Source organism: Phaethon aethereus, assembly GCF_964289735.1.
Source record: "Phaethon aethereus genome assembly, chromosome: 6".
Classification (NCBI taxonomy): Eukaryota; Metazoa; Chordata; class Aves; order Phaethontiformes; family Phaethontidae; genus Phaethon; species Phaethon aethereus.
The window spans coordinates 17953793-17972915 of record NC_138580.1 but is presented as its reverse complement, the minus strand read 5'-3'; the positions used below and the strand labels follow the sequence as shown (position 1 = coordinate 17972915).

Sequence of the window (19123 nt, the reverse complement as noted above, 5' to 3'; positions counted from 1 at the left end):
GTGGGGGTCCCCGCCGCGAGGGCGCGCAGCAGCAGCGAGGCCGAGGCCAGGTGACAAACGCCATTTATCAGCCGCCTCCTCTCCCCGAATTTAGGACCCCCCCCCCATCGTGGGGCGCCAGCCGGGCCGGGGCCGGTCCCGGCAGCGAGGCTGGCGGCCGCGGGTCCCCCGGGGCTGGCCCCGCCGTCCCCGGGCGGTGATTAGCGGTCCTGGGCGGTAATTAATTAGAGGTCCCGGGCGGTGATTAGCGGTTGCCGGCGCTAATGAGGCGGGGAGGTCTCCGGAGCGGCCCATTCCCTGAAGCCTCTGTGCCCAGGGCTGGGGGCACCCAGGGCTGCGCACCCCCCGCTTCCAGCCTGGGCCAGCACCCCTGACTTGAGGGGGACACACACACACAAAATCTTGTGGGGAGGTCTGGCCGGCTGTTAACCCCTTCTTGCTGGGTGCATCTCTGGCCAGAACATCATCCGCCAGCTCGGCTTAGCATCAAATCGGTGCCCGGTGCGGGGGGCCGTGCCCGGCAGGGGGGGGGGACAGTGCGGGGGGACGGGGTCTGTCACCGGGTCTCTGCCAGCGCCGGCGGGTCGAGGGAGACGCCGAAGCTGAACCGGCTGTGGTGGCCCCGTGCCAGGAACCGGGCTCCGTGGGCGATGCTGCATGTCCAGATCTGGGGGGGGGGCAAAGAGGGCAGGTCGATGCGCACCCACGGGGGACGCCATCCCCCACCCGGCTGCCCCTTCCCCTGGTGCCAGCCCTACCAGGTAGGCGACGAAGGCCACGTAGGCGGCCAGCAGCAGGCCCAGGGGGATGTGGTACCCCAGGCCCCGCAGCGTGGGCAGAAATTCCACCACGAAGTAGACGTTGATGGCGCAGACCAGCCCCGTGATGAGGGTCATCAGCACCTTCCCCGGGCTGCGGGCAGGGGAGCGGGCATTGGCGCCAGGGCAGACCCCCCAGCTCGTGCGCTCCGGAGGAGCTGGGTTTGTAGGTGAGCGAGACCCCAACCCGGGCATCTCTGCACCCCACGGCCATGCCACACCCCAACGACGAGGCGCTGGGCATGTGCTTTGGCCGCCCTCCCAGCGCGGGGCTGGCAGTGCCGGGGGGACGCTGAGGGCCCGGGGGTGCCCGATGCGGCGTCGGGACGAGGATGGAGAGGGCAGTGACGGGGTCTGCCCCACGCTGGCTGCCCTGGGGAGGCGGGAATGAACGTGCCCCGCCGATGCCCATACACCAACTGCCCCCGCGGCGTGGTTTGGGGGGCAGGATGGGCCAAAGGGCGGGTGCCTGCCAGTGGGGTGCCCCACTCTGCCCCACTCTGTGCCTCCCCCGCCCTGGCACTCACAGGCCATTGGTGAAGTCCTGCATGAGCGGGCGCAGGCTGGTGAAGGTGAGGATGGGCAGGACGGCGAAGGGCAGCTGGAAGGAGAGTGGGGTGAGGCGGGGGGTGGCCGCCAGGCTGGAGTGTTGGGGGGGCAGGTGGTGCCCCCCCCCCCTTTACCAGGATGCTCTGCAGGACGTTGAGCAGGTCGTTCATGCCCGTGAGGTGGCTGACGTCCTTGAAGGCGGCCACAAAGACAGTGGGCAGGATGGCGAAGGAGCGGGTGAAGAGCACCCGGGCGAAGCGGGACCAACGGAGCTGCAGGAAACCCTGGGGACATGGCGAAACCTGCGCCCTCGCCCCTCGCTGTGCTTGGGGCACCATGCCAGGGCGGCCCCCCCAGATCCTGGCTCGGAGGAACACGGGGGGCATCACCATCTCCTCTGTGCCAGGGCGCTGAGCGGGCCCTTGCAGGGCTGCTGGGCCCCGCTAGATGTCAGCTCCAGCTCGTTAAGCAAACGATCTCATTAGGGAAACACTGCGTGGGGCACCCACAGGGTGCCTCTGGGAGGGGGTGTTCTGCGGGCGCGGGTGGCCATGCAGTGCAAAGGGTGGCCACTGGTCCCCATCCCACCTCTGGGGAGCCCGGCCCCATGGTACCAGCAAGCTGCCACCCACTGGGCGGGCAATGCCCCACGCCCAGCTCCCTGCAGGAATGTGGGGCAGTAAACTCTGCCAAATACCCTTGCGGGGGATGCTACCCATAGGACCCCCACCCAGGGCCCACCCCTGATTCCCCCCCGCAGCTGCTCCCCGTGGGGGTGAGGGCTGGCATCCCCGTCCCTCACCTCCATGACGAACTGTCCCGCATAGGTTCCGGTCATCGTGGAGCTCTGTCCCGCTGCCAGGATCCCGATGGCCCAGATGTAGAGTGCCACCGCCCCGAAATAGCAGCCCAGGATGACGCCCTGTGCGGGGACACTCCCATGGGCACCCCAAAGCGTCCCCCGCCCCGGGCACCCCCATCAGCTTCCAGCCTTCCAGTGAGGTCGCAGAAGCCCCCAGCCCCCTGGGTCAATGGGGGGGGAGTGCTATGACCCCAGAGGGGCACGGACGCCCGCTGGGCACAGCCCAGGGCCACTCACCCCCTGGTAGATATCCACAGAGACTGTCTCGTTGTTGGCAGGGAAGATGCCGGCGTAGTGGCTGACGCTGCTGTTGACGCACTTGTTGTGCTGCAAGGCACGGCGGGCACGAGCGTGACAGCCACCCAGTAGCCCCCACAGACATGGGCCCCCCCCCCCCCATGTCTCAAGGGACGAGGGCACCCGCTCTCCAAGGGGTGCTCGTCCTGCCCATCTCCGCAGCCGGGCACAGCCGTCACCTCCCCACGGGCGCGAGGTGACACTCACCACGTCCTCGTTTCGCTGGTGGTAGAAAGCCTCGCCGAAGACAGCCATGACGAAGAGGTTGATGAGGAAGGAGACGAAGAGAGCCAGGCAGGACTCAGTCAGGAAATACATGTTGGCCTCCCGCATCGCCTCCTTCTTGGTCCGGTCGATCGCCCGCGTCTGGGCATGGCAGGTGACATGGGTGCCACGGGGTCAGGCGAGCACCCCTGTCCCACAGCCAGGACCAGCTGGGGGACCACAAGTGCACCCCGAGTCACCCTGGGGGGCCAGTGCCCGTGGCATTGCCTCGGTCTCACCTTGACCAAGGAGGAGTGGAGGAAGATGTTATGGGGCATAATGATGGCACCGACGATGCCGACGGCCTGGAGCAGCTCCTCTCGCCCGCAGCCCGGGCAGTAGGGCAGGAAAATGCCCTTCAGCACCTCCACCTGCCCTGGCCTCACCACCACGTACTGGGGACCGGGAGGAAGGGGCACTCTGAGCAGCCCCCCACCCCGGTGCCAGTGGGGATGCCTGGCGGGTGTCCCCTGCCAGAGCCCTGCAGGGAAAGGGGTGTCCCCAGCTGCCCCCTTCACCTCATAGCCGAAGGTCAGGGCCATGATGGTGATGAGGAGGCCGAAGAAAGCCTCCAGTTTGCGGAGCCCTAGAGGGGTTGAGAGATGGGGTGGGACAGAGCGGGGGACACCGGTGCCACATCGACACCAGGGCTGCCCGGGTGAGCGTCCCCCCCAATCCCTCCACCCTAGCACTCACCGTACTTGTCGAGGAAGAGGAAGAAGAGGGTGTCCACGATGGTGATGAGGACCCCACCCCAGAGGGGGATGCTGCGGGATGGCAAGGGGGGGCATTAGACACGTGCCCCTCGGCGGTGCAGGGCTGTGGGGGAGGCAGGGCGGTCCCCGTGTGGCAGCTCACCGGCCGGCCGAGAGCAGGCTGAAGGCGATGGCTGTCCCGATCACCTCCTGCATGTCCGAGCCGATGATGGCGACCTCGATCATGAGCCAGAGCAGCACACGGGGCACCTGGAGGGGCCGGCGCACCCTGAGGCGCCTGAGCCCCCGGGCGCGGTTTGGCCCCGGGCGAGCCGCACAGCCTCCAGCGTGGAGACCCTGTCCCTGTCCCCAGGCTGCAGCAGGTCACCCAGAGCAGCATGAGGACCCCGGGAGACCCCCCTCCCAGCCTCTCCCACGACACAATCTCAGGGTGCAAGATGGGTCCTAAATCCCAGCCTGCCCCAAACCCCTGCCCCAGCGGGAGCTGAGGACAGGACCCAGCTGTCTGGATATGGTGCTCTCGGAGGGTGCTGGGGCAGGGGGACGTATCCAGCCCTCCTTTTGGGGACCTCTCATTCAGCCGACATCTCATTGCTCGTTCCCACCATCAGGATCCCGCTGCCTGGACGGGACCCCCAGCTTCCCCCATGCTTTGCCACACGACCCCCACCCCACGCCCCTCTGACTCGCTGCACCAGCGTGCCCAGGCTCGCCCTGCGCCTCGGCTCCGCGTCGCTGCCCCGACGCCCGGGCTCATGCCCCCCCGGGGGACGCGCTCATGCGTCCCCAAATCGGACCAGGACACCAAGGCGGCTGCTTCCCTCCTCCTCACCCCAGGCTCCCGTACTGCAGGGGTGTATGGGTGCTAGCTGAGGGGCACCAGGGCTGAGGGGGGCTTTGGGGAGCCCCTGGGAGAGGCAGGGCTCTCGCAGCATCTCCCTGCTCCTCTCCACCCCCCCAAAGAGTCCTGCCCCCCAGTCCCTGCCAGGACCACCACCAGCCCCAGTGCCGGGGTCCCCCCAGGCCGTGACCCCCTGTGGCTGCTCACCTTGGGGTAATAGAGGTAGCAAATCTCGCCCAGGTCCTTCCCCGTCACCACGCCCAGCCGGATGGCCAGGCGCTGGCACAGCAGCCCCAGCACGGTGGCCCACAGCAGCACCCACAGCAGCTGGGGGCGGCAGGAGGGAGGGAGGCAGCAGGGGCTGGGCGCCGGGCGGGATCCGGCCGCCCGCAGCTCCCAGCGAGGTTACCAGCCAGCCCGGGGACACGGGGAAGGAGAAGCCCGGAGAGGCTGGAGGTGGTCCCCAGCCCAAGCAGAGCGGTGGCCCCCCCGCACCCCTGGGTGCCCTCCCCCCGTGCCGAGGGCCCCCCCCCCGCGCCCTTCCCGCTCCCCGGGCTGGGGAAGCCGGTTTGCCATGGGGCCGGGCGGCCGTTGGCGCGGGAGAGGTTACGAAACGCCCGGCTGCTTCCTGACCCCGGGCCCGGGGGGGCCCAGGGCTCACCTTGAACCCCGCCACCGCCCCACACTGCAGGTCCGACTCCACGTTGCCCGGGTCCAGGTAGGCGATGCTCATGAGGAAACCGGGACCGGTGAAAGCCCAGAGTTTCCTAAAGCTGAAACCGGGCTGGGACGAGGCAGCAGGTCAGAGCGGGGAACTCTCATTCAAAACCAGCGTCTCCCAGTTGCACTCCCCGTCCCCTCTAGCCTGTTGCTGGGAAGTTCTGTGCTGCCTGCACGGTCACGTTTCCCACATGGAGGACGTTTCTCCTGCCTGCTTTGGGGAGGGAACCGCTGCCCCCCAGCCCCTCTCCCTTAGCAGCAGTGCCGGGGGGGGCAGCGAGACCCCCATCCCATGTGGGCACAGGTTGGACAGCAATTTGCAGGGGACTCCCAGGGCTTTCGGGCACCATTAATTGCACCCTGTGGGATCCCACTCCCGAGCCCTGCTTTCTCTGCCCTTCCCGGCAGGGGAACCCCCCCCATTCCTTCCCCTTCTGCCTTCCGCTCCCCGGGACCGGCCAGGGATGGGGGGCTGGCAGGGCGCAGGCAGCCGGGGGAATCCCACTGGGCTGGGCACGGGTGGCCCAGGATGGGGAGCCCCAGAGCTGCACGAGCAGCAGGGTGATCCCTGCGGATGGGTAGCACCTCACCCCATGCCTCAGTTTCCCCATCTGGAAAACTTTAAGTGTGGAAATGCTCAACTCAGGGCTGTGATTTGCCTGAGCCAGGTCTGGGGACGCTGAGGTCCCCAGGGCATGTCCCAGGCATGTGTCATCCCCCCCCAGCTCCCTGTGATACCAGTCCCCTGCCCCACCTCGGCCCACCCTCAGATGGAGGTGCCAGCCTGGCAGCACCTACCCCGCCACCCTTGGGGATGCTGATGAGTTCATCCAGGTAGGTCTGATCCCGGGAGCCAGGGCGCTGTGGGGGCATGGGGCTCCCGTCGGTGCCGTAAGTCTGGGTTTGGCCCTGGTTCAGGGACCCGGTGACTCCTGGTGGGGGCGAGGAAGAGGAGGAGTGGAGGTGGCAGCTCACCGGGGGACAAGGACACTGGTGGGCTGGCAGACTTGGTACCAGATTCCCCTCAGTCCCACCTGCCCCTCCCCATGAGAGATGAGCCCCATTTTTCCAGGGGGGCCGTGAGGGTAGCTATATGGGGGCTGTCAGCGGCTACCCAAAGGTTTTGGATGCCACCTCCAGCTCAGATCTTTTTTGTCCCTAAAAACCCCTGGTCCCGGCCCAACCTTCACCAGTCCAAGAGTCAAGTGCATTTCTGGGCAGGAGGGACAGGAGGGGACCCTGCTCCGGGTCCTGCTGCTGGGTGGGCACAGAGTGGTGACAAGAAGCTGGTACTGGTCCCAATCCTCCCCCCGCCCACCCATGTCCTGGGAGTGTGGGTGAATCATGGGTGGGCTTGGGGTAACAGAGGACAGGGCAGGTGGGGAAGCCAGGACAGGCTGGGGGGAATGGTGCCCACCGGGGGGGGGGAGCAGAGCCAGGGGTCCCGGAGCAGAGGGAGGGGGGTCTAGGGGAGGAAAGGAGGCACGGAGGGGGACCCAAGTGTCATGGGGCTCACCTGGCTCCAGCGATGCCATGTCTGGGCCCAATTCGGACATAGTGCTGGGGAGTCCTGATCTTGACTCTGGGTGCAATGCCTGCCGCCCAGCTTTTAAAGGACCCCCCAGTTGCCCCCCCGAGGAGAGGAGGAGGAGAAGGAAGTGCTCCTTCCCCACTCGATGACCTCGGCTGGGAAAGGGGCCCTGCCTGGTGGGGGTTGGGTGCTATGAATGCGCACGGTCTCAGTTCCCCCACCCCGTGCCAGGAGGGGGGCACCCGGCGCCTCCCTCCCCCTTGCCATGCACGCGCAAACACGGGGCACCCATACCGGTGTGCCCGGGGGAGTGGGAGCATGCCTGCGCGTCACCCTCCATCACACGCCAGGGGTCCTGCCCCTTGGACGGCTGGGGGGAGAGGGGACCGCGTCCTGCCGCGTGGGGAGGGAGGGCTGGCCCCGCGGGAGTAGGGGAAAGGCCGGAGGAGTGGGAGCGAGGAGGAAGCAGGCGTGCGTTGCACAAGCGCACGGGCAGGTCAAAATGCACCCTCAGCTGCTGGGGGGAGCGCCCAGCCAGGCAAGGCTCTGCGCCACAGGGTGCTCAGGCCACCCTCGGGTCGGGGGGACCTTCACCCCAAAGATGGGGTGCTCGGTGTCATCGCAGGTCAGGCTGTGCCCACAAAAGTGGGGCACCCCATCCCCAGGACCCTCGTGGCTGCGGCAGTGCGAGGGAGAGCACCCCAGGTATACCCGTGGGTGCCTGGGTAGGACCGGCTGCCTCTCCGGGGCACCCCTCTGCCAGCCGGGCTGTGCCCTGCAGAGAGGTGGGCATCGGGGTCTGCCCCCAGGGAGGTGTGGGGTTCTGGCGGGCACAGGCATGCGAGCCTGGCCCTGCTCCAGGCATGCCCCACGCCAAGCAAGGGCTAGAACATCTGGGAGGGGCACAGGGTCCCCCCCCAGACTGGCATGGGGGGGTGTTAGCACACAACTCGGCACCCCCTGCCCTCCCCGTGCCTCCGTTTCCCCAAAGCAAACAGCCCGGCCAGGCAGCGCTGGCAGCTTTATTCCCCGTTAGCCGGGGGGCGGCGAGGCGGGGAGCTGGGGGGGGGGCTGTCAGCCCCAGCGGAGGCGAAGGGGGTCCTGGGGGGCTGCTGGTGGGTGAAGAATTGGGCAGCGAAGGACGCGGGATCGCGGGGCTGCTGGAGGAGCAGGGCCTGGAGGAAGTCGGACAGCAGCGCCCGGAGCTCGGGGTGCCGCTGGACGTAGGCGGCGTGGGACGCTTGCAGCTCCTCCTGCGGTGGGGTGGGTGGGGTGGGCATGGGCACCCATGCCCCCCCCCCCCCGGGGTGCTGTGCCAGGGTTGGGGTGGGGCAGGATGCCTGGGTCCTTTCCCACACTTCAGGTGGTGTGGGGGAGGATGTTGGCCGGCCTGGCCCCCCCCCCCCCATGCCCCCTGGGGAGACCCTGCTGGGGAGTGGCACAGCCCCATGTCCCCTCGTCCCCACGTGTCCGTCCCCCCCACCTTCCTGTCCAGGAACCAGGAGCAGAGCTGGAGGTCTTCCTCCCAGTCCAGGGGCTGTTTGGGGAAGGGGGGCTGGTGCTCGACCCTACCTGGCAGCAGAAAGGCAGGGCAGGGCGTTCCCCACTCGGCTGCCCAACAGCAGGCAGGGGCTGCCCATGCTGGGGGGCACAAGCCTCCCTCCCCCCTCAGTACCTGTGTCACCGAGGACGGACTCATCATGCAGAAGCATCAGCACCGGGCTGCCCACCTGCGCCAGCCGGGCCAAACGCCTGCGGGAGGAAGAGGCGGTGACCCCCCTCCTGGATGCCCGCCATGCTGGCGGGGCTGGAGGTGCCCCTGGCCGGACCCCTGCCCGTACCCACTGGGGAGGAAGCTGTTGTGCCAGACGGTGGAGATGCCCATGCCGGCGTGCACGGCTCGCTCGATCACAAACACCTCTGTCTCCATTGAGCCCACCGCCTGCTGCTGGGTGCCCAGGGCACGCTGGGGGGGGCACAGCCAGGGGTCACCCCTTCCCCAGCGTCATCCCCATGCCAGCCCATGCTGCCAATCACACTCTGCTCACTCCCCCCTCCCGCATCCCACTCTGGTACCCCCAACCTGACCCAGATCCCCGCATCCCACGGGCCCCCCCGGTCGGCAGCTCACGTAGCTGGAGGTGCAGAGGTGACCCTCGGTGTCGACGGCCGGGAAGGTGAGGCCGGGGGGCACTGCCTGCCGGCAGGCCAGCACCCGCAGCAGCAGGAGGCTGGCACCCTCCGGCAGCAACCCCCGCAGCTTGGCCCGGCTGTAGGAGAAGCTCCAGCACTGTGGCTCTGCCTGCGGAGAGACCCGGCCACCTCGTGGGACAGCCACAGCCCCACCATCCCTGGGGATGGCACCCCTGTGTGGGACAGGACAGATGTACCCCCCCCTCGAATGTGACCCCATCTGGGGGGCAGAGGGGAGAGACACCCCCCTCAGCCTCACCTCTCCCTCCCGGAGGGTCTTTGTGACAGTCATCCCGTGCTGGTGGCTCACCATGTGGGTCCTCCGCTCTACAGCTCTGAGCTGCGGGGGGGTGGGGGGGCACAGGGTGTAGGGCAGTGCCAGGGCACCCCCACTCTGAGGTTTTACACCCCAGCACCCCTGTCAGTCAGAGTACCACACCAGGTGCATTGTGGGAAACTCCCCACTCCAGCTGCCACCCAGAGCAGGGGATGGGGACCAGGCTGGTGGGACAGAGGTGGTGTCTGAGCTGGGGAGGGGACACTAGGCTGCCCACAGCAACCTTGCGTGGGGCGCAGCCCCCAGGAGGGCATCGCTGCCGGGCATGCCCCAGTAGAGGGGGGCAGGACACGGGGAAGGGGACACGCCACAGCCACACCAGTCACCTCCAGGTGCTCCTGCTCCTCCTGCTCCAGGGTCTCCAGCTGCGGGGTCACATAGGCTGGTAGAGCAGAGCCACGCTCAGCCCACCCCCACACTGCAGCAGTGCCCCCCATCCCAGCCCTGGGGAAGGAGGGAGACACCCCAAGCCACCCCCGGCTCACCTTTGAGGGTGCTGGATCTGGGCACACCGTCCTGCCTGCTGCGGGAGCCGGCTTGCACCAAGAGGCAGCTCCGCATGGGCTCGCCCGCCCGCTCATAGGGTGCCCACCGGGCTGCCAGCCACCACTGGCCCCCTGCCCGCTCCCTGGGCTGGGCCCCCGCTGCCACCAGCTCCAGCGTCTCGGGGAACAGGCAGCGCTCCAGCTCCTCCGGCCCTGCCCGCAGGGACCGTCACTCCCGCCCGGAGGGACCGTCGGCCCCGCCCGGGGCACCTCCCTGCCTCAGTTTCCCCCCACCGAGCAGGCTGAGCTCAGCCTTCACCATTTATCCGGCTCAAGCCCCCTCGTCCCGGCCCCCGCCTGCCGCACCCGGTGCCCGCCACCCCTGCACCGAGGACACCCAGGACACGCCACGGGGGACAAGGGGGAGGCCGTGGGGCGGGAGGGGGCCGGGGGAGGGGAGACCCACCAATGAGGCTCAGGAACTCGGCGGCTGCCTCCGTAAGGGCTGGGGTCTCCTGCCGGCTCTCGTGGGGGGGCTCCATGCCTCGCCTGGGGGCTCCTGCTGCCGGACCCCCAGGTGAGGGGGCAGTGTGTCTCCCCCAAACTGCGGTGCCCACTTGTGTAACCGGGGATGGGGGGGTGGCACAGTGATCCCCTCCCCGCCCTCTGCAGCCCCCCAGCCCCTGCCGCCCCCACTATTCTCTCCCACGGATCCCCCAACACCCCCCGCCCTTCAGCAGCCCCCCACCACCAGCCCCCCCACCCCGGGACGCTCCCCAGCCCCCAAACCTGCCCGGGCCGGACCCAGGTGCCCCCCCCAGCGCCTCAACGGTCTCCGTAGCAACGGCTTGGCCCCGCCTCTTAAATGGGCAGCGACCCACGCAGCGGAATTTCGCGTGGGGCGGCCCCGCCGGCCTCGGAGGGAAAGGGCCATACAGGTACAAATCTGATCCAGTCTTTTATTTGGGGGAAGTCGCGGGGGGCAAGCCCCAGTACAGCAGCACACCCCCCCACACCCCCCCCAGTGTGCCCCCAAGGGCCCATCCCAATGTGTGTGTGTGTGTGTGTGCAGAGGGGGCTCCCGCACCAAGCATGGGGTGCTGGAGAAGAGCCCCTGGCCTGGAGGTAGTACTGCTCCCCCTTGCTGGCTCCATCCCAGTCCCCCCAAAGGAGATGCACAGCACTGGGGGCTGCCAGGGAAAGGGGGGGGCTCCCTGAGCGCTGGGGGGGTGGGGACTTGGGCTCCCAGAAAAACAATGGGGGGGAATAGGAGAAGCCCTTGATGCTGTCCCTACAGCCCCAGACATGGGGTGGGGGGCTACAGACCCCCAGGAACGGGATCGAGGTGCTTCCATGTGACAGCTGGTGACCCCCAAGTCTGGGGGAGCAAAGGCAGGGATCACTTATGGGGTGCCCACAGGAAGGGGGGGGTGTATCCATTCTTTCCCCCCACCAACCCTGCACCCCAGGAGGGAGATTCACAGCAGAACAAACCACACAGTGCCCGGCCCCATGGAAAAGGGGGGTGCGGGGAGGGGGGATGTCTAGGTGGCTTTGTAGAGGTCCTTGCGCCTCCGCACCTCTTTGAGGACGCGGGCACGGAAGGCGTCGGGGTGCTCCCCCCCTCCCCGCCGCAGCCCCAGCGCTGCCTGCAGCTCCGGCCGGTGGGTCCGCAGGAAGGGGTTGTAGGTCTGCTCCTCCCCCAGCGTGGAGGGGCACTGCGGGGGCAGCAGCTCAGCCCCCCCGCCGGTGGCAGCACCCCTGGCAGGGAACCTGGACCACCCCCCCCAGCACCCCCTTCCCCTATGGTACCCGCCATGCAAGAGGGTATCAGGGTGCAGGGTCCCCGCCGAGGGATGGGGAACCCCGCGAGGGGCTGGGATGGGGGGGCTGCAGCCAGGGACCCCCCCCAGCCTCACCGTGCTCCTCTTCTCCTGGCGCTGCTGGGTCGTCCACCGCAGCTTCTGCTCCAGCGCAGGGTTGTCCAGCTCCAGGAGGCTGGCGAAGGTCAGGCACTCCAGCGCGTACTCGTGGCCTGCGGACCCCCGTGCCCCTCAGCATCGCCCCCGCCCAGCTCCCCAGCTCGGCAGCGGGGACTAGGGGGGACACCGAGGGTTCTGCCCCGCTGTTGGGGACACTCACCCGGCCACAGCAGTGTGTCCTCGCCCAAGCCCACGGCCACGTCCAGGGAGGCGAGCATGGTCTCAGGGGAGCCCTCAAACAGCCTGCCTGGACCCCCGTGCAACCGCCCGTCACGGGAGGGGGATTGGGGGGTCCCCCAAGCCCTTCCCAGAGTGGGAGCCCCCCACCCCGTAGCCACGCAGGTCCGGGGTCGGGCGCACTCACCGCAGCCAGCGAGGAAGAGGAGGTCCCCGGAGAAGAGGCAGGGGGGGCTGCCAAAGGGCCTCCCGTCCAGCACGTACACCATATGGCCCACGGTGTGGCCGGGTGTGGCGAGTGCCTCGAAGGTCAGGCAGCCCACGCTCACCTTCTCCCTGTCCGTAAGCGGGCTGCGCCGGGCACAGGGCTGCAACTTCAGGGTGCCCCCCTGCCCAACACCTCAAAACACCCACCTCCCCATGCAACCCTTCCCTGGTGCACTAGTGCCATGAGCATGCCTGGTCTCTGCCCATGAAGGGGGCAATGTGACACTTGGGGGACGGACTAGTGGGTGGTTGGGGGTAAAGCCCCTCCCCCCCCCAAATTTAGAGGGGTGCTGGAGGGGGGGATGCAGGACACAGGACTCACTTGGTGAGCTCTGGGATGGCATCCAGGGTGCTGCCGTACACCTTGCAGGAGCCGTGCCGCTGGCGGAGCGCCGCGTTCCCGCCGCTGTGGTCCCTGCACAGAGGGAGGTCAGCACCCCTAAATGTGTCCCCTCCATATCACCCCCTCCCCACGTGGGGTAGGGCTGGGGGTCACCTGAGCTGGGGCACCCTCCACGGCAGCCACCAACCCCCCCCAGGGCCCTCTCTTGCCCCTTACCAGTGTTTGTGGGTGCAGAATATGGCCTCCAGCATCACCCCCTCTTCTTCAATGGCAGCCTGGAAATGGGGGGGACACAAAACAGAGAAATTTGAGGGGGACACAGACCCTGAGTACCAGTCTCCCCCTAACCCCTAACGCCCCCCAGCTCCCCAGGTGCTGGATGAGTCCCTCCACCCTTGCCCTGGGCACTAATGGCTGCAGATTAGGGGCAGATTTACCCCCAAAAAGCCAGAGACATGCCACCCACTCACCCGGGGACACCCAAACACTGGGTTGAGGGGGCTATGGGGGTCTCACCTGCACTGCCAGTGGGTCAGAGGGGTCGATGACGGCTGCCCGGCTTGAGCCAGTGTCGATGACTAGGTAGCTGTAGTTGTTGGAGAGCACGGGAATGGGCAGGATTTTCACCCCTGGGGGGAAAATGTACAGACAGACAGACAGACAGACAGACATACATAAGGGCATGAGTCCCCAGCCCGGGAAAGGAAGGGAGCCCAGGCCAAACTCCCCACATGATAAATCGAATTCTCAGTTAAACAAGCTGTGGGCAATTTGGCAATGGCAACCCCTCCCCACTCCAAAGTGCCGGTGTGGGGGGGACATGACAGGACCACGGTGGGGCGCGGGGGCTCGCCAGGACTCACCGGGGAAGCGGCAGGGCTGGGGTGCAGAGTGGCCGTGCGGGTACCGCTCCCGGGCCTTCCTCACCTGCCGCCGGTAGAAGAGGTAGCCCAGCCGCGTGTGGGCGTACAGGCTGTACCTGGGGAGGGCAAACACCCCATGGCGTGAACCCCCGACCCCCCCCCCAAAGGAGCCCATCTGGGGAGGGGGCTGCTGCCAGGGCCGGGACCCCCATGGGGGACACATACAGGGTCACTTTCCCATGCAGGGGGGCTGGAGGTCGCCCCCCCCCCCCAGATCTGCGGTGAGGGCAAAACTGGCTCCCCAGGCAGGTCCCCCCCACCCCCAGCTGCCTCGGGCAGTGAGGACCTGGGGGGGCATCGCTGCGGGGGTGTCTGTCTGTCTGTCCGTCTGTCCATCCATCCAGGAGGGCCCTGCGCACTGGGGCAGGCTGGAATCCCAGGGCTGTGCCTGCCGGCTGTCCCCCCACCCCAGCCCGGGGGGGCCGTACCCGGGGCTGACCCCGCTCCCGGGGAAGAGGGAAGCAGGAGCGGAACGGGCCGGGGAAAAAGAGAAGCGAGAAACGGCCCTGCGGCATGTGCCACGCAGGGGGACAACACACGTGGGTTGGGTGGCCCCAGCCCCCCCCCCTTTATACAGCAGCGTTTCGGAACTGGGGACAGGGATCGGTGCCACGAAGGACGTGCAAAGCCCCACGTTGCCAAGCCCATCCCTGGGCCGCGGGCATCCCCCTGGGCCGCTACACCCTCCGCTCTGGCGCCGGCAGGAACACCGGGCCGGGATCCCGGCGGGAGCCGGGGGTCCCCTGCACCGAGGCGGGGGTGAGAGTCCGAAACCGGGGAGCGGCGGCTCCTGCCAGCCCCGGGCAGCAGGGCCACGGCCGGGGCACCACCGAGGTGGGTTAATGACTAGACCCGAGGGAAGGAGCCCCGGGCGGCGGCGGTGTCAGATCCGCGGATGACCGTCAGCGGGGCCGCAGCGCAGCGGGCGGGCCCCGGTCCCTCCCCGGGGGACTCCGCACCAGCAGGGGAGCACGGGCCCTTGCTCCCGGAGGCAGAACAAAAGGCGAGCGGCGGTGGCTCCCTCCCGGCGGGGGTTACCGGAGCGGCGGACACTCACCCCACGCGGAACAGCAGCGGGCCGGCGAGGGCCATGAGGGCGGCGGCGGCGCGGCGGGCGAGGCGGCGGAGGGGCAGGCAGCGGCGCAGGCAGGCGGCCCCCAGCCCGCGGGCACCGGCCGCCGCCGCCCGCAGCGCGGCCCCGCCATGCCACGGGCGCCGCCCCCCGCGCCCCGCGGCCATGCCGCCCCGGCCACGCCCCCTCCCACGCGCGTCACGCCGCCGCCCCGGCCACGCCACCCCCGCCGCCCCGCCCGGCGCGCCCCCTGCTGGTCACGCCGCGTCGCTGCCGCGGGAACCGGGGACGTGGGGGGGATGACACCGACCGCGTCACCGGCGGAGAGGAGGGGATTCCCCCCCATCGCCACTAAAGGGAGTCCCCCCCCAGCTGACGTCACTGCGTGAAGGAGGGGGTCCCTAAGTGACGTCAGAGTCGTCAGTTAGGAGATCCCGGGGGCTGGGGGAGGGGCGCGGCTGGAGTCCCGTTCGGCGGGCGGGAGTTCGGGGGGGGTCTGCCCTGGGGAGCAGGAGGGGCGGAGCGCAGCCCCCGACTCACCCGGCCCCCCCGGGGCGCAGCGGCGCGGAGCCGCCGCGGGAGGGCGCGGCGTGGGGCGGGCGGTGCCTTCCCCCGCCCCGTCCCGGCTCCTCGAGGACGCAGCCCGGCGGAGCAGCGCGCAGCAGGTAGGGTGGCCCGTCCCCGCTCCGCACCCCCCCGCCACTCCCGGTTCCCGAGTGGGGCCGCTGACAAGCGAGGGGCACGGAGACCTCCCCCCGCCCCGTCCTGGTGCGGGACCGGGCGTTCCGGCTGGCGGCGGGGCCGGGGGAGGGCGGGGGCCGGTCCCTGAACCGCAGGGACTCGCTGCGACGCCCCGCGCCCCCAGTTCCGCCCGCGGAGCGGGTGGGGGCACTTGGGGTCGAGGTCCGGCGCAGCGTGGGGAGCAGGGTCCCGCGGGCAGGGACGCAGGAGGGCAGCACGCCCACGGGCGGGACGCTGCTGTCGGGCTGGTGCCGTTTTCCCGACCCCACGGGATCACGGAGGCGGGGGGAGAATCGGGGCGCGGCGTGACGTGGCCCGGGGGAGGGGGGCACTGTCCTTTGTGCTATGGAGTGTGACCCCACGGACCCCGTGGGGTGTGTTAGGAGATGAGGGCACGGGTCTCTGCCCAGCAGGGTGTGGGGTGGGACCGTGGGAGGTGTGTGGGGACGGGCTCTGGGTGGTGTGGGGGCACCTGGGCTGGGGCACAGGCGGGCACCTCTGTCACACGGCCCTGCCCCACAGGAGGGGGCTCGAGGGTGTGGGGTGGGCAGAGAGGCGGCGGCAATGCTGAGGTCTTGCGAACTCGTGTCCTGTGTGAGCAGCGTGGGGGCAGGCAGCGGGGCGGGTCAGTGGGGGAACCCGGCCTGGGTGGGCCGCGAACCTGCCGGCGTGAGCCAGGCCGAGCTGTGTTGGGTTGTGCCGTGCCGTGCCGCGCCGTACCAGGCCGTGCCAGGCTGTGCCATGCAGTACCAGGCCGTACCAGGCCGTGCCGTACCAGGCCGTGCTGTACTGGTGGGAGCTTCCAGGCCCTTCTGGGGAGCCAGGTTCTTTCCCAGGCAGCCTCACTGTAGGGAGCCATGGGGAAAGCGGGGAGCTCTGGCCACCACCCCAAACCCTGCTCCCCCCCAAGGTGGCCTGTGGTGCCCCAGGGTCCCCGTCGTGCTGGAGGCAGCAGCCTGAGCCCGGCAGGAGCGCCGGGGCGGCCGGCAGTGACGCTGCCTGGTGCCACCCGTGGGGCTGTGCCGGGGGTGCCGGCCGCCTGCGCCCCAGGTCGCCGCCATGTGCACCTTATCTGTGCTGAGTCACGGCGCTGGTGCAGAGCAGCGCCCTGTCCCCGGGGACGGCGCGTCATGCTGGGGCCACTGAGCCGGCCCGGGTGGCCCCGTGGCCAGCGACCTCTGGTTTTGTGGCCTTGCTGCGCCGCGGCGCGGGGAGGGTGCAGGGTGCCGCCTGCTGCCCTGGGTGCGGCGGCCGCAGGCACCCGTCAGGCTGGTTCCTTACCGTCCCCGAGGCCGGCCCGCCAGGGGGGTGACGGGAGGGGCTGGCGCAGCTGGCAGACCCCTGCCACGGGGAGCCGGCCATGCGCACTGGCTGGATGCACCCCGCTCTCCCCAGACACCTGGGTTCCCTCCTGGGGACTCCTGTCCCCCCTAACTGGGTGACAGTCACAGGGGTTTTCCTGGGGTCAGGCTCCTGTTTTGGGCCCTTCCCTGGCCCCACAGACGAGGCGGTGCCAGGGGGCACCGGGTGCTTTTTGGGCAACCGCAGAGCAGCGAAAGCGAAGCTTCCTGGCTGGGTGGTCACTGCCGTGCTGGTTATTTTTGGCACTGCTGTCATCGCGATGACAAAGGGCGGCGTGGCCGTGGCAGCTCTGCCGTGGCTGGGACAGACAGGCGGCGGGAGGGATGGAGGGACGGACGCCGCTGTCCGCCCAGCCCGGCCATGGGAAGCGCTGGCGTCATGCTGGAGGAAGCGCCCGGTCCCCTCCCAGCCCGGTCCCCGCTGGGGTCAGATCCCCGTCCCTTCCCGGGGACGGTCCGGGGGTCACGTCACCGCTTGCAGGCAGGGGGGATGTGGGGAGTCCTGGCATCTGCCTGGGGCTTCGGGTGGGTGACCCGGGTGCCAGCACCGGGGGGGTGGCAGGCGGGTGAAGGTCTGGCACTGGCTCCTGGCAGCACCGTTGTTTTCCTGGCCTTGGAGATCCTGCCTCCGCCTCCTCCTCCTCCTTCTCCTCCTCCTCCTCCTGGCCCCGGGCTCGGGCTGGCTGCTGGCGGCTGCCGGGGGCTCTGTGATGGGGCCTGGCGCGTCCGGGGAGGGGAGCTCAGCCCCGGGGGGGTCCTGGCTCCCCTCCCCAGGGATGCGTCCGCCTCCCTCCACGGTGATGCGGGTGGCACTTGTCCCTGTAACTCCCTGGCAGGGGACTCAGGAGTTCTGGAGCCCCTGTGTGACCCACTGGGCTGCTGGGTGGGGGGCACCCCTAAAATGGAGGGGAACGACAGTGGGGTCTGCACGGGTGTGATCAGGATCAGGCCCTGCGTTTCCATCCCGGGCAGCAGGCAGGGTGATGCCCTTTGTTCCCAGGGCGGTGCCGCCAGGAGCCAGAGACCAGCCAGGGCGCGGGGGGGTGTGGGGTGCTCCCTGCCCCCCGGCGATGGCAGGGTGGGCTCCAGAGGCCGGAGAGGTCACGTCCCCGCCGCGGCTTGAGTCAGCGCGTGGCCGTGCCCTGCCCGAGGCTGGCTACTGACGCAGGTGCCGGGGACTCAGGGCACAGGAATGCAGGTGGCCTCGGCCAAGGGACGGTGGGGACGTCCCTCGCCTCTCGTTGACCCACTGGCATCGAGGCCAGCTCGTCCTTATTAATTAGAAGCCGCTATTAAAGTGGGAGGGGGAGGTTTCTGTGGCTGCACTGTCCCCTGTGTCCCTGACCTGCAGCTCCGCTGGCCAGGGACACATCCTGCCGGGGAGGGGGACCTGCGCTGACACCCCCCGTCTTCTCTCCCCTCCAGGTGCCCGTGGGAGACGCAGGGAGCCGGCATGGCGCAGCCCAGCGCGCCCCCCGCCTACGATGACAAGAACCCCCTCTACCCCCCACCTCCGGCGGGGTACTCCCAGCCCCCCCACTACGCTGGGGGGTACCCGCAGCCGGGGGGACACCCGGCAGCAGGGGGGTACGCGCAGCCAGGAGGGTACCCAGCAACAGGGGGGTACCCCCAGCCAGGGATGGCCATGCCCACCATGCCTATTCGGTTTGGTAAGTGGGGGTACCTTGGGGTTTTTTTTGGGAGGGGCACTAGAAACAGGGGTGTGCAGCCCAGCCTGGGTGCTGAGGGGTGTCCCCCACCGCAGGTAACAATGGCATCGGGGATGGTTCTCCCTTCCAGTCGGCCGACTGGGATGACAGGAAAGTCCGGCACACCTTCATCCGCAAGGTGAGTCCTGGGGGGCTGGGGGCACCCATCAGGGTGAGGGGTCACCTGTCGGGGTGGGGGGCCGGGTGCTGACCCCCCGCCACCTCTCGCAGGTCTACGCCATCATCTCCCTCCAGCTGCTGGTGACGGTGGGGATCATCGCCGTGTTCACCTTTGTGTGAGTGGAGGGTCCCTCCTTAGCCTTGCCCCCAAAAAAGAGGGAGCCTGGCCCCGTGTCCCCTGGGGGGCGTCCCGAGGGGTGCTGTCCCCCCTCCCTCACGCTCGTCCCTCCTGTCCCGCAGCTCCCCCGTCCGCTCCTTCGTCCAGAGGAACGTCGCCATCTACTATGCCTCGTAGTGAGTAGGGGGTCCGCCGGCTCACGCCCACCCCGGGGTGCCCTCCGGCAGCTGGCACCCCACAATTGCAGCCCCCCAGCCTGATGGGGGGGGCCCTGGTGGGGGGGTCGCAGGGCTGACAGCCCCTGTCTCTCTCTGCAGCGCCGTGTTCCTGGTGACCTACCTGATGCTGGCCTGCTGCCAGGGTCCCCGGTGAGTCACTGGTGGCTGGGACCCCTGGGGCAGGGGGTATCTGGGCATGGGGGGGCTCTCCAGGGCATCAAGAAGGGGGTCCCTGCCTGGGGCTGCCCCCAAGGGTTGGGGGCCAGGGGGACATGACATGGCCGCTGTCACCAGCTCACCTCTCTCCCCGTTTTGTCCCCAGGAGACGCTTTCCCTGGAACATCATCCTGCTGAGCATCTTTGTGAGTGGGCTGGGGCCGGCGGGGGGGGGGGCGGGTCTGGTGGTGCCCCCATGGCAC

General features: G+C 69.3%; 4 protein-coding genes across 4 annotated transcripts in view; 1 reads left to right on the top strand and 3 right to left on the bottom strand.

Annotated features, from left to right (window-relative positions):
• Window positions 1-556: 556 nt before the first annotated feature.
• On the bottom strand, window positions 557-6948 carry SLC11A1 (solute carrier family 11 member 1; the record flags this gene model as incomplete). Its single annotated transcript, XM_082001377.1, has 16 exons — window positions 6584-6948; window positions 5866-5999; window positions 5009-5131; window positions 4555-4674; window positions 3649-3755; window positions 3487-3557; window positions 3309-3376; window positions 3030-3185; window positions 2734-2892; window positions 2467-2556; window positions 2170-2289; window positions 1502-1651; window positions 1346-1419; window positions 1129-1191; window positions 759-912; window positions 557-667 (listed from the first exon to the last, which is right to left on the bottom strand). Exons 1-16 carry the CDS (start codon window positions 6621-6623, stop codon window positions 557-559), a joined length of 1740 nt encoding a protein of 579 aa, XP_081857503.1. The 5' UTR covers window positions 6624-6948.
• Window positions 6949-7620: 672 nt separating this feature from the next.
• Window positions 7621-10155, bottom strand: CATIP (ciliogenesis associated TTC17 interacting protein; the record flags this gene model as incomplete). Its single annotated transcript, XM_082001182.1, has 9 exons — window positions 7621-7851; window positions 8082-8170; window positions 8274-8350; window positions 8440-8564; window positions 8730-8900; window positions 9051-9131; window positions 9455-9510; window positions 9614-9826; window positions 10080-10155. The coding sequence occupies 9 exons, from the start codon at window positions 10153-10155 to the stop codon at window positions 7621-7623; spliced, it is 1119 nt and encodes a 372-aa protein (XP_081857308.1).
• Window positions 10156-11157: 1002 nt separating this feature from the next.
• On the bottom strand, window positions 11158-14510 carry PNKD (PNKD metallo-beta-lactamase domain containing; the record flags this gene model as incomplete). The annotated part of the gene is given in 10 exon segments (XM_082001286.1): window positions 11158-11331; window positions 11533-11648; window positions 11756-11838; window positions 11956-12123; window positions 12362-12454; window positions 12599-12657; window positions 12899-13011; window positions 13246-13361; window positions 14363-14495; window positions 14498-14510. Coding segments are annotated over 10 exon segments (1068 nt in total).
• A 3422-nt stretch (window positions 14511-17932) lies between these two features.
• Window positions 17933-19123, top strand: part of TMBIM1 (transmembrane BAX inhibitor motif containing 1) — a gene marked incomplete at both ends in the record, with an annotated part of 2081 nt that continues 890 nt past the window's right edge. Inside the window, 6 exons of the mRNA XM_082001181.1 lie at window positions 17933-18149; window positions 18245-18327; window positions 18420-18484; window positions 18609-18662; window positions 18804-18854; window positions 19027-19066. Coding sequence (XP_081857307.1) covers window positions 17933-18149; window positions 18245-18327; window positions 18420-18484; window positions 18609-18662; window positions 18804-18854; window positions 19027-19066 — 510 coding nt within the window. The remainder of the gene's footprint in view (window positions 18150-18244; window positions 18328-18419; window positions 18485-18608; window positions 18663-18803; window positions 18855-19026; window positions 19067-19123) is intronic.